The 14,291-nt window shown below is 43.1% G+C and overlaps 1 protein-coding gene across 1 annotated transcript; it reads right to left on the bottom strand.

Moving 5' to 3' along the window:
* Positions 1 to 3,898: 3,898 nt before the first annotated feature.
* On the bottom strand, positions 3,899 to 8,850 carry LOC137913883 (transmembrane protein 115-like). Its single transcript, XM_068757503.1, has 3 exons — positions 8,359 to 8,850; positions 6,156 to 6,520; positions 3,899 to 4,606 (listed from the first exon to the last, which is right to left on the bottom strand). Exons 1-3 carry the CDS (start codon positions 8,848 to 8,850, stop codon positions 4,303 to 4,305), a joined length of 1,161 nt encoding a protein of 386 aa, XP_068613604.1. The 3' UTR covers positions 3,899 to 4,302.
* Positions 8,851 to 14,291: the final 5,441 nt, after the last annotated feature.

A 14,291-nucleotide genomic window follows, 5' to 3' on the forward strand; every position in this document is an offset into this window, starting at 1 on the left:
TTATAAGACACGACATAGCCAAATCTGGGAAGAGCAATATTTATCGATTTTAAACCGAAAGATACAGATTTAGATTGCTAATTCAAGGAATCGATCAAAGGACATGTAATGCCAGTTATATTCCTTATGAAGTGAATTCTTGCGTTATCTTGATAACGACAGCTTTGATTATTTGAATTATCCACCTAATTTGAGTTTAATTATTTGATTGTAGTTTTGCCAAACCGTGAAGCTCTGACTTTTGTTATTCTGTGCCTGTAAAACAGCAGCAAACTGTTCATGCCTTTACTTAGTGCCCCACCTGGCGGTACGTTTGGGTAACAAACAGAGTTCGAGGGCAAATGAAGAGGATCGGATCACCACGAGGTTGGAAGCAAAATCATTCGATTCCCATTATATATATATATATATTTGTTTAACATAGCCGATAGCATTGATACCATAAACATTATATATATATATATATTGGCAGGTTTATTGACAGAATATACTATTTATCAGCTATTTCTATTGCAAAATAACAAAATAACTGTTTATCTAAATACAACAAATGCCTGTTTTCCCCATATTAAATACAAGATGTTACTGTTACTGCCCACTAGGCAGTACGACCTACACAACCTCTGAATGACAACCATATCTACTAATGATATTATCCGCTCCACACGTGATGCACAGCCAGGCGCCGTCTTATGACAGTGCTCCTGAGGAATCTTAACCTATTCCTCACCAACAAAAGCCTCCCGGTCTGGAATATGGCGGACATTTCCAGCTGCAACCACCTTCTTCAAAGGCCATCAGAGATTTTCAAAGGGTGACGATGACGGGCTCTGTGGAATGATCCAGGAATTCTGAAACCAAGGCGCACTGTCCTTTTGGCATGTTCAGTGATGCCTAAACTGCAGCTTCCTTGCATGTTCCTTGCAGACTGAGGAAGCGAAGCAAGTCATTTATTATCTGCCGCTGATCTGAGTCCAGGTTCATCTGTTAAGGAGCTGGGAAAAAGCTCTTCAATGGCGTCCGGCACACTGGAGAGGAGCTCTCTTCACTGGTGAATCCTGGTCCACGCCGAGCCGGGTCGAGGGCAGACCTGTTCCTGTATATCTACATCTACAGCATGAGGGAAATTATCCAAACAGCAATGCAAAAAAGAATCAAAGCAGTCATTATAGTTTCATACAATCAAATTTTATTTCAGATCAGGAAATCCAAAAGCTAAAACAGAGAAGTCTGTGCAACAGCCACACCAGAGGAAGATTGACAGTCATTGGTATTAACAAGATCTGTTGGTGCAAAAATATGGAGAGACAAGGAAAATCAAAGTAGTAGCAACTATCAGAAAGCCAAAACATGACTGAATGAATCATGTGCTCTGCCACTCATCAATCATCATGCAAAGAAAACAGCTTTAATGCACAAGTCAAGGAGGATGGTGCTACCGTATTACAAAGTCCAAACCAAAAATATAAGAATCAACCTCATTAAATCCAAAAGGGACCGGCTCTGATGACCAGCAGACGAGTTTTCAATGCAGCAGAACGTCAAGGCCTCCAATAACTGCAAGTGGCCGATGCAAGCCAAGACGGGCAACATGAACGTTTGTGTCCTAAATAACCAGAGAATTAATTTGCCGTTACATCAAGATGTAATATAAGGGTAACAAAATGGACATCCAAGTGAGATGACCTTTGACCTTTGGTCATTTACATAGGAAACAAAGGGAGAAAAAAAAAACTGGTTAAAACAGAGAAAGCACCTGCAGCAGATTGAAACCATTCACCTGAGCATTTATTAAGAAGCTCATTCCTGACTGTAGAGGACTTGGCTATACTGATGAACCCGGTGACTGTAACCTCTTCTTTCCATAGCTTTTCTCCGTCATCAATACCGAGTGTACATTTCCACCACAGAGACAGACGGTGTTGTGATTGCAGTCTTGAAGCACGTTAATAACCAGAGGAAAGAAAATACAAAAGCACAGACAAGAGAAAAGCGACTGAAGGGAGCGGCTCGGCTGAATCTGAAACCACAGACTGCAAACTTGCATCCCCACATATTTTGACGTGCCAGCTAACACAATGTGACTGGATTGTTCCTTCAGGGATCTAATCAACAACGCTTTGCTGCATCGCTCGGAGTGGAGCGGCTTGAGCTTTCAGACGTGGCAGCGCCTCGACTCGCTCTCCTCTCTGGAGCCTCATTTGAAATGCTCTGCCCATTCATACATTCATTTAACTACCACCAGCCAATCCTGTTCAATGAAAGTGCACACACTCCCTCAGCCGGAGTAAACACCTTGGCGCTAAAATAAGAGCACGGTGAAGTGAGCACAAGACGCAAGGAGAGGCAGAGAACACTGGACACGTCTCAGCATTGAAATGGTGCATTTGTTTGAACTTTCTACATCCAATCTCAAACTAAAGATATTTAATCTGAAGTTTTGATCATTTCTACAGCATTAAATAATGTAGACAAACAGCAACGCATTTAATCTGAAAATAACAGCACTCCATCAGCATGCTGCTGAATCTCGCTTTATACTTGATCTGATTTTTCAGGAGCTTCTGAAGAAACTGCCGAGGTAACGGCGTGAAATGAAAAGCCGTCAGATCGGGAACGATGGGAAACCTAAAGCACTTCGTTTTCCAGGAAGAAGGCGGAATGAGAAACGTAATGGCTCAGAGCTTAGCGTTCTTTAAGCTCCCTGTTAATTATGTGCAGCAAAAGTTCATTGTTAGAAGTTCTCTTTAAACGTGGAAACAAAACCGATCATAAAGTTCACAAAACAATTCACCAGATTGTCATCGCCGTGATTGCAACATCTGAAATAATTGATTGGCTGCCACTGACTCTAATCCACAAGGACAGGCGGACAATTAGAAAGTCAGCGATTTGGTGATTGCCATAACAGACTGACATCAACTGCGATGACTTCTACAAACTGAACGAATAGCCAACGGTTTACTCTGCAGATAATCTATAAAAGGAGAGTCTGGTAAACCCGACCAGGTTGACGCCCGACCAGCGCAGGCATCCTGTCTATAAATAACTTTTATCCTCAAGTTAGTGGCGCAAATAATATGAAGGGAAGAGTTGACTAAACACAGATACGAACTCTAGATCATTATGAAGTCAGACCACACAAACGCCGTGCTCCTTCCTACTCTCCTTCCGAGGCAAGCACCAATATTTCCTGTCTGTCATGGCGCTGCATGATGACACAAACATGACAGATCCCCCCCCCTTCATCCAACATAATGAGCCCTTCCTCCTTATCATTCCAGATACCATAAGGTGTAAGTAGGAGAAAGTTCAGCTTGATGCTTCATGTAAACATACAAATATAATTCACTATTTTTTTTTGCAAAATAAAGTTGTGATAATCATCCCCAAACATGAAAAGACCGTTAACATGCTGTTTGCAAAAAAAACGTGTTTTTGATTTTGTTTTCTAACGGACAGACCAAGAACAAAACAAAAAATAGAGAGAGAATGAAAATAGTTCTGAAAAAATCAGGTGGAGTAAAAGTTGGTACATGGTCCAATTTCTGTGCCTGTTGTTGTAGAGACACAACATGCAGCGGCAGACAAACCAGGCCCACAAACAAAAGTATCTTCACCTGGACGGTCAAAGTTCATCAGCAGCTTCGCTCTGGTCCAGCCGTTGGATCAGTCCGTCTTCCTTTAACGGCAGGACGCACCGAGAGCCGGTGAACGTAACGTTTGTGTCTCTGCCTTCATCATGCCAGAACTCTTACCGTCAAGTCCTTTAACAAGAATGAAGAATTTCGGCACGCGTCTCTGTCATTCGCAGCTTTCTCGTTGCTGGCATTCAGAACAAATATGGCTGCTCCAAAAATGATTTACAAAAAGAACGTTGTACACCCACTTTGTTATTTATTTAGAAAGCAAGAGGGAGACACGGAATAAAGGGGACAGAGCTCTGCACGTTGGGACTACGTCTGGGTAAGACAGAATTTCTGGTTGACCTTCAGGTGTACGCAGTAAAGAGGACAATAATTAAGCGTCCAGTATGCCCCTCTACCCCGAGCATTAAAAGCAATACATCTGAACTGCAAAGTACATTTACCACCCCCCGTTGGGCTTCATTCGGACATCGACAGAGTGTCTCTGAGCGCAGCATCACGTGTATGAACTGGTCAAGGATGTTGCGTTTGTTGGCGTGTGTGCCGAGTCACGGTCACTGAATACATTTGCATACTAGTCAGCTGAATACAACTAGCATACATGCGAGTGCCACCGACCCGGCGTGAGCGTATCCGTACACACGAGTTCCATTTGTTACGATTTAGAAGGTGCGTCCTCAAAGCTGATGATGCTGGTCTCTGGGTGTTGTGCTCCGCCCAAGGATGGGACACTGCCACTCTGGGACAATGAGGACAAGGTGGCGGAGAGGGACGCAGCAGCATTTCCCCCTGCTGGTCTCAGCGAGGAGAAGGAAGGGTCCCGTCCGCCAGGGAGGAGCGGCTGCGTGTCCGTTCTGACCTCGTCGTCTTCGTCGTCTTCCTCATCGTCCATGCTCGGCCAAGCAGACTGGTCCTCAACGCGCTTTAGGCGCTCATTCAGGGCCTTGAGAGCCAGTTGTCTGCAAGGAAGACGGAATGAGAACAATTAACCAGAGGGAAGGAGTTATGCTAGCAAGGTGGACTTTTGATAGCTCAAGCGTTCTCATAAAGTTCTAGCCTGATGTGGTAGGTGGCATCACCGTATGGACCAGTAAGAGTATTCAAACATATTTTACAAGCAGTAATATATAATATCATGATCAGATTATCCCTCTACGCACTAAACATTAATGGAAGATGAGCTCCATCACAAGCAAACTACTTGTACTTGGCGTAAAAGCATCAACCTGTGTTAAATGCAGCAAGTAAAATATATTTACTTAGGGTGTAGTTGTACACGTGCAGTTGTGTGAGCACCCAGTAGAAACACAGAATATGGTTAAAAACACAACAAATAAGAGACAACGACGGTCTCTCAGTTAAATCAGTGTGTTCTGGTTGAGTGTTGTTCGTTTTCCCCGCATAGACGACAATACTTAGCAGAATTGCCCACTGGCGGCTAAAGGAGCAATACGCCTGCATGCTTTGTGTGTGTGTGTGTGTGAGGCTAATGGAGCAAAGAGCTAACCCCAACTGGCAGTATGTCCGCAAGACAACAGAACGAAGGCAAATAGCAAGACAGCCTGATAACGGGTGTTAGTGAGTGAGGGTTTGTTGTACAGCAGAGGCATTAATGTGCCAAAACTACTTTAAAAGTAAAAGCTCATAACTTGTAGTTCGTGCACACCTGAGTGCAAGAAATACTAATATGCATCGGGTAAAAGCCGGATGATTAAATATTCATTAGTTCTACCTGGAGCTTGAGGAGCATGTTCTGCATCAGTACCGACTGCAGCAAGAAGATACCGCACATGCCAAGAGAACAGAAACATTTTGGCCCTACACTATCAGATAAGATCAAATGATTGGGCCAATATGTATCGCGCCTCCTCAGTGGGCAAATTCTTCATCCCGCTCATGGGAGGAATGTTGGGGTTGGGCAAACTGGGGTTTGTTAGGGGCGTTTTTGGAGGAGGGAATGCCCTCAAATGTCACATGAGTCTCAGTTCTTGGACTTCTTTGTTTCTGAAACAACGCGTACGTCCATGGTTATGATTAAACCCGCAGCCTGTCGCTCCGCCCCCTCCACAAGCCTTGAACGCGAGCGCCTGTTTAGCTTGGCTGGACATGTAGTAGATGAGAAAAGAAATCGCCTGTCTGGTGCAAAAGCAGAAATGCTTTTGTTCATGATCAGTAAGGTAATTATAATGATAGAGCCGCGAACCTCACATAATGGTGATTCTGAGTAATAATTATAATCTTAATTTGAAGCTTTACATGGAAATACACAATCAAAAATATAACGGGCACAAAGTTCACCTGGTCAAACGGTAAATATTATGAAACATAACCCAAAGTTTTCCTGCACTAAGTCAAAGAAGGACCCCCACCACCCTTTTGTCTGATCCAGTATCTGATATTTAATTTCAAGGTCAGCCAATTTATCAAGCCAACCTTTACATAAGATTAAAGAGTCAGTTCTCCATGCGCGTGCAGCTGAGCTGTACATTCTTCTTTCATCCGACTCACCTTCTCCTCTCTGCATCTTGTGGGTCTGTCCCTGGTAGGCTGATAGTGATGGAGGAGGGCGCCCCCACGTCGTATCGCTTAACCATCTTCCTGCACACCTTTATCTTCACCAGGGCAGCGTGGACCAGTCCTGCTACCAGTCCCACGGCAGGCTGTAGCGCCTCAGGGAAGAAACTAGCAAAGGCAAAGTGGTCCGACATGTCCCCACGGCCCCGGCTGTGTCTCTGGTAGAAGCGCAGGTAGACCCAGCCCGACAGGGCTCCATAACTGTATGCAGCGAGGTGGGCGGAGCTATCAAGCAGCCCAGACAGGCGAAGCAAGGTCAGGAGGAGGAGCACCAAAGCCGGTGCTGCTTTGAATCTCACCTGAGACGGCAGCAGAAAACGGTTTTAGTGATCATGAACGCATATTACAATACAAAGGCTGATCTCCCTTCTCTTGGGTGACAACAACTGACTCGGGTTGGTGACAAGTAGGAACTCTAACTCAATGACAACGGGTCAGAGGTCAGAGGTGAAGGTGGTAGGCTGGAGTCAATGTCAACATGTAGCAGAGTTTTGATACACGAGTGCATTTCCTAAACTCCTGGGAAGATTAGGAACTAATCTGACCCAGTTTAAACTCATTACAAGCACAGAAAGCCTCAAGGCAGTGCTAAAAGTGGATATTCCTGGTATTAGAGCCTCATCTAGAATGTGTAGATAATGTGTAAGATGCTATACAAAAGAGAATCTGATTTGATCTTAAAATGTTATATTTAAAGATGACGGTATTATTCACATTTAGATGCCTCTTCAGGGGAGTAAATACTCAATAGCCCAACTATTGGCTTGTATATAGTTTGAACTGGCTATTATGCAAATGGCAATCACCATCTTCAGTTGTAATCTGTTTGTATATGTTTGCACTGATACTATAAAGAATGTATGCCGAGTGCAAAAAACAAAACAAAACAGGAGGAAATACTCTCCAGTAAAACGACCCCATTAAATAAATGTTGTTCTCCCGTCTGCTTAAATCTGTTGCCTTTCTCAATGCTGTGGTTTCTACTGTTAAGCTAATACTACAATACATTTCTTCCAATGTGTAAGTAGCTGGAGCTTTTTATATAAAACCGCACCCTCACAGGCAAAATCGTACTTCTGTCAAATAAGAGTGCCGAGAGTGTCAAAGAAAATAAGCACATCACTTTATACCACGTTTAAATACTCGCTATGCTTCCTTCACACCTGAATACAAGGTTTGGAATTGCCCTCCTGCACGAACGATTCAGCACGCTCTGGTGGTTTATCACATAAAAAAGTATGCGGCCAATGAACAGGTTCTTTGTTTCCGCGTCAAGTTCATAATACTGCACATAAACTAGATTTAATGAGGGCTCTGCTTGAGGAAATGTTCTTAAGGTTAGCGCTAGTCGAGTTGGATAACAAAGCATTCATTCTACACACTGCCGATGCTAAACAACAAGCTATGCTCATTTATGCTTTCCTGGACATTTTGGCATTTTCAAAATTACAAACTATTTAGGAGGAAAATTGTTTCAACCGTAACCTTATGAACAATGCTACAACTTTGCTCCTTCTATTGCTGACCAGCTGCTTCTTGAAGGAAAATGCATTTAGAACATTGGGGAATGTTTCCCCTGCTCTATGCGCACCTTTTGATAAATCCTCTCTTAATGTAAAATAAAAGCAAAGCACGTTTAAATAATATCTTGTGAACGGAACGAGAACCTTTGTGTGCTGGCTATAGCCTAAGACAGACATGGGCAAACCCAGGCCCGGGGGCCATATGCGGCCCGTTGGTCTTTTTAATGCGGCCCGCCAAACTTATCCAAATTATATCATTAAATATAATTGTATTATAATTAAACCTTATACATTTGACCTTTTCCCTGTAATGCTACCTGTAAAAGGCCAAATCCTTTAATGCGATAGCTTTCATGTGTCATTTATATTAGCTCACACAAATACTCCATCCATCTGTTCTTGGTCCGGCCCCTCTGTCAAATTTTTAGAACCTATTGTGGCCCGCGAGTCAAAAAGTTTGCCCACCCCTGGCCTAAGACATGATAATGCACACATCTGAAGTACAAGGTTATCAATAATAGGCAACATTCTCAATTTAACTGAAGCTTAATAGAAGCACACGCAACACACATCAATGCAGAGCAGAAACTATTTTCCGTATTTGTCAGTGTCACCTGTGGAACTCTGAGCACTGTCGTGTCGCCCATGGTCTGTTTCAGTGCCACCAGGACCCCTCCGAGGAACCCAGCCGCTCCGTGGACGTGTACATCAAACAAGTAGTCCAAGTCAAACGTGGCAACATAGGTTAGGAGGTAGGAGAATCCAGCCAGGAAGCCTGCCGAGATGTTGACCACTGCGAAGAAGATCAGGAGCTCCAGAGCCCCCCACAGAGGCTCCAGCAGGCGCCCGCATGCAATAACTGTCCCCACATTGGCTGCCACACCCCAGGCACGCTGCTCCACCACCCCGTGGGTCACCAGCGTCCACACCCAGAAGTTGGGTGGAAAAAGGTAGCCTGGAGTCACTCCCAGTACATATGGAGAGTTGACCTCCCACGACAACAGATAAAGGAGAACCACCACAGCACTTATACTTTTTACCACCACACTCGTGCTGGCAAGGGCAGCCAAAAAGTGCTGTCGGGCTACAGGCAGGTATCGATTCATTGTAGTTCGTTTCTGAGTGGGGTGGGGGGGGGGACACCTTCTTGAGCAGATGGGCTCAAGAGACAGAAAAAGCAGATCTGTTGTCTCGGGCACAGGCGATGAATAATGGTATGGAATTAAAAATGTTCGGCCGAGCAGGTTACACCTGTACGTCCCAGCAACACCAAATTCCACAGTTCTCCGTGAGTCTTCATTTGGAACTGTCCTTCGATTGATTAAAGGAACTCAGATAAAGACATCAACACGTGTTGTGTTAGAACACAGTAACAAACTCTGGGCTACAATAGATAAGATTGACAAAGTGATAACCTCAGCTGGGAGATTAAAATATATTGACATATATATAACTGCCGACCTTTGGTTGGCGTAGACAAAAGTAGAAGAGGCTTAGAAACAAACGGGAAGTTACCAAATATGCTAAACTTAACTGAGAAAGTTATATCTTAGCCAACTTCTTCAATTTTATAGCAGAGTTAGCTTAAAACACAGAAGCGCTAACGTTAGCTCGCCGTCAAAGCGAAGGCGTACTGGGAGTGTGCTGCTCGATATCCGCCACGAACAAGCAGGGCAAGTTGCGTCTTCGTTTGACAAGACGGAACAACTCGCTTCCGTAAAACCTGACCGTTCAAACGGGCCCACGGAGCTCCTTCTCCTCCTCCTCCTCCTCTGCGTTCACTCGGCCCGGTGGCTACCGGGCTAGCCCGAGGATCTCCAGTAGCTAGCTAGCACCAGGCCTCCAAAATACTCTACAATGTTGTCGATTAGACGATTCGCAACCGCAATCGAAGATATTTTCGGATTATATTTACTTCATTCGTTCATCTTATTATTGTTTCGTCTTTTGAGAGCGGGTCGCAAAACAAAAAAATCATATTAGCAGCGTTACATTGACAGGCACTCCTCCCGCAGGTAACACTCGGGATGGGACGAACAACACTGGCGCGTCATCACTGTGTCCAGTACGCATGCGTGAAACCCCAGATTGGTGCGCGTATCGCTTTAACAAAAAGTCACGTGACCGATGCGGATGTGCCGCGACAAAATGTGTTTCAAAGGAAACAAAATGCATCGACTTGTTGCGGGTTCGTGGATGGAGATTACATGTTTCCTGTCGCCTACTGGATTTCCGCTTTGCTCCCATTCATGGATCGTTCTCGGAAATGTGTGAATGGATCCATTTTTAGTGTTATTTCATATGATTGAACACTTTGGTTAATAAAATCCCACATAAACATTTTAACTCTGAATTTTATTACATACAAATTTGCTATAATTTACATGCCAACTCTTGAGCATTTAAACCAGGGGTCCCCAAACTACGGCCCACGGGCCGGATCCGGCCCATTTCCACATTTGGCCTGGCCCCCTGAACAATACCAGAGACCCAAAATAGAATTTACTTATTTTCCTTTCCATACAACATGAGTAGCCTCCCTTTTATTTGGGACAATTTTAATGATGGTCACATACGGCCAGAAAGTTAATGTTCCGGTGCTCTGTAATATCAACTTATTACATAGTAATTACTTTGTAATAACAGGGCAAGTTTCCTCACCTCCACGGTGGCATAGTTGGCAGCACTGTGGAGGGGGGCAAAATGGCCCTGGTATCGAATCCCGCTACGGGAATGAGATGAAGCAGGGGCAACAGGGTAGGCCCAGGGCACACCTGAGCGGAGTGGAGTGGACCAGTGGTCCAGTTCACTCCGCCCAGGCAAGGCCCTGGGCCTACCCCGCCGCCCCTACTCCACCCCCACTCCCACAGTTGGATGCAAACCCAGTTCCTCTGGCAGTAGACCGGTAACCCTACCGACTACGCCACCGTATAGGTGAGGAAACTTGAGGTATTCTCAGACCACAGCGTGTTGTTATGTTGTTCTGTGTTGCTATGTTGTTGTGTTGTTATGTTGTGCTTTTTCCTTTTGTGTTATGTGGAGTGGGCGTGTCTCCAACCAGGTGACGTCGTACTGGATTCAAAACCAGTGCCTCTAGTCTAAAGTCAACAATGCTACTGTCTATTTATCCTAACGCTTGGTAGGGTAACATCTGGGTGGTGTAGTGGGTAGTGCACTTGACTCCCTGCTGGAGGATCCTGGGTTCGAAACCGAGGTGTGCAGCATTCGGGTTTTTTACAAGAATTTGAGGTTTGTTGTTTGGTCCTCTGCAGCTGTATTGGATCAGCTGATTGATCCAGTCGTTCTTCACCTCTGCACTTCGTGATAATGCTGGAGAGAGACTGAGTTTGGGTGTGAGAGGCATTGCGTGTGTGACACTCGATTCATGTCACTGTGTGTAGTTGTGATGGTGAGATGAAGCCTAAACTACAGCCTGCCTCCACATTCGGCCCCTAAATGTTTAGGCACCCCTGCCATCATCACACTTTTCCTACAAACTGGCCCCGGCCCTCCATCAGAGAAGGGAAAAGTGATGTGGCCCTCACAGGAAAAAGTTTGGGGACCCCTGATTTAAACAAACAAGCAACATTTGAACCCTTCACATGAACAACTTCACTCAGCAAACAAGTGGAGAAAATGATATTATACAAAGATGATCCTAGTTTAAGTAAGAGACTAGCAATTGAATAAAGATTAAATATTATTTCACAGGCTAATGTTGGGTTTACAGCATGCAAGTTTTTCAATTTTTTTCCATTTTGTTTACCTGCAATGATTTTAGATCTACAGAAGTCAGGGTTAAACAACTCAAAATGGGGCATGGAGCTCAAACAACAACCTGATTACCCCCTCCTATAAGACCAACATGGGTAAATCATCTTTTTATAATACTGCCATCAATTGAGTAATTTAATATTGGTTTTACTGGTATTGGTTTTGGTTTATTTGTATTGTTACATGTCGATGATTTATGTACTAAGGACTTTCAACGGAAACAAGACCGCAAGGGCTTTTTTGAAATGCTCCTCTTAGACAGGATGTTTGACTGTATTTGTACTGTAATACATACTACTGTGTGACTGTACTTGTACTCTAACATTCTATTTACCGTAATAAATATACTGTATTCATCATCATCATCATCAGGGAACATGTTATGTGAAACTCCCCTCTTAACATACAGGTATAACTGCTGATGTAAAAATAAAGGTAAATATTAATGTCAGGGATTAAAGAGATTGGGTGTGGTTTTGAGGGAGGATGAAAACAGTCACCCAAACAATAATTAGATTTATTTGCAGTTTTACAGTCAAATTATGAGCCATGACCATAAAGCACAATGACATCATGAAACGTCTCATTTTTCAGCGACGATCTTTATCCTTCTGTTCTCGTAAGATGAGTGGACGCTGCTGTTCAGTCTGTTCTTGTTCCACTTTTTCCTTTTTGGGGGGGTAAATGTGACGTGAGCTGTCGTTGTTTAAAATACAATGAAGGCCTGGGTGTTGCTGGTCTACATTTCAGTGATGAAACATGAAGAATATGAAACCTGGATGACACCCAGTTTTCTCTAACTTTATTCAGACTGAGCTGGTCCTCAAACGCCCCAGATAGCTTCCGGCCTCAGGAATCAGGAAGTCATGATTGATCAGGATATGAATTTTTCATAGTTCAATTTTTTATTTGCCTCACCGTTTATTTCAAATGCAGGGTAGCATATTTTAATACTACTGCGAAGAAGAAGAAGAGAAAAAAATAGTAAAAAGTTTATTACTGATAATGTTAGTGATACTAAACGCTGCATTGGGCTGATATGTTGGTGGGATCAGCAGTCTGTCGGGATAGAAATATATAAAATAAGATATTTACATTGTTTTACAGAATGAACAGAAAACAAACGTAAACAATTTTTCAGAATAACTCAACTCCAATATCCTCAGAGAGAGAGAGAGAGAGAAAACATCCAAGTACTTAGTCTTTGTACTTATTATGGAAAACCTTTTTCTACTCAAACATCACAGTAGCTATCGTGATAATAGATGAATATTCCCGCTCTGACCCAAAGGCTATGTGAATTCATTTGATCGCAACAGCATCAAAGTCATGTTGCCCACGGCGATAGCAGGGCTAAAAAGGACAGAGGAAATTTGAATGAGCTTTTTATGGTGCAGTCACATCTGTTATCGTCTTAAATTATCGTCATTGAATTGACAAATGAATAAAACAGCAGTGATTTGTGAGGCAATTTATCTTTTATTTCCAGCCCACTGATTAAAGTAATTATTTCTGAATTAAGTGACGACAGCGAGGCTTAAAGCTCAGTGATTCACGACAGGAAGTTGCTGAAGCTTTGCATTCATGTAAAAAAGCTTCCAATGAGGAGGAAAGAGTGCAATCAAGTCATGACTCACTGACTTATTATTTGTGCTGCTGCGTCATTTGGTTCTAAATAATCCAAAAACGATTTCAGCTCCATTAACAGACCTCATTTACATGGCAGGAAGCAGAACAGCATGAACAAATCCTGTCGAGCAATTAAACGGGAAACCATCTTCAAATGAGGGATGTTGATTTGGACAATATGGCACGCCATAAATGCAATCTCTTGTTCACTCCTGCACCAATTCATGTATTTACCATTCTTCTACACGTTCTCTAATAAGGGATACTGATACCACAAAAAGTTCTATTTTGTACATTTAACCGTTTACAGTCGTTTCTGGTAGTAATTATATTAATCACAAGCTCAGGTTTACAAAACCACGACGAGCTCTGCAGTTCAACAATCAAGCAAATCCGTCCAGCCTCTGCAACGCGAACTCTCTCCGTGCGAAACGGAGTTATTCAAACGAAACCAGACGCTCCTCACTGGAAGTGATCATCAATACTTATTGATCTATCCTCTTCTGGTGGTTGCAATTAAATAACAGCCACAACAAACTTGCCAAATGAGGCCATGTGAAATGTAGTATTTAAGGAATGATCAGAAGAGTTTATCATTTGGTTTTAAGGATGGCAACCATTTATATAATCTATAAACCAAAGCTAAATCCTTCTCTTGCTGCTACATTATTGATCCTGCCACATTACAACAGGCTGATCAAACACCAATAACACTGAACAGACCAATGCACGTAGATGTAGGAGTCCGTAATTACTGGAATCAACGACAGGAAACTACATTTAACTATTTCTCTCTGGTCTGTTTCCATGCATTTTTCATCTGAATTTTCTTTCTTCCCTTCTTACAGTGTGGTTTATAAACTGGATTATCTACTGTAGATAATTTTTTTCCCAACTGTGCTCTTCATCCATCAGAGAAGCCTTCCTGAAATTTAAATAACGAATAAACCTGCTGTATATTCTGGTAATTTTTTGTTTGTCCAAATGAGCACAAAACACCCACCTCGTGCTTTTAATGCTGCAGAAACATTGTTAAATCCTAAACACAGCACGGTCATGTTTCTGTGGCTTTCTTAGGTCTTAAATTAGGTTACTATCGATAGGCATGCAACAAGACAAACTTTATACGTCACAGATTGGTGAT

The sequence above is a fragment of the Brachionichthys hirsutus genome, unplaced genomic scaffold (assembly GCF_040956055.1).
Source record: "Brachionichthys hirsutus isolate HB-005 unplaced genomic scaffold, CSIRO-AGI_Bhir_v1 contig_304, whole genome shotgun sequence".
NCBI lineage: Eukaryota > Metazoa > Chordata > Actinopteri > Lophiiformes > Brachionichthyidae > Brachionichthys > Brachionichthys hirsutus.

Bases quoted from the DNA above. Each gene is read 5' to 3' on its own strand.
- LOC137913883 (XM_068757503.1), bottom strand. From the start codon at position 8,850: ATGAATCGATACCTGCCTGTAGCCCGACAGCACTTTTTGGCTGCCCTT. The intron at 6,521-8,358 runs GTGACACTGACA...CTGCCGTCTCAG, and splicing joins CAGTGCTCAGAGTTCCACAG to GTGAGATTCAAAGCAGCACC. The intron at 4,607-6,155 runs GTGAGTCGGATG...TCTTCCTTGCAG, and splicing joins CAAGATGCAGAGAGGAGAAG to ACAACTGGCTCTCAAGGCCC.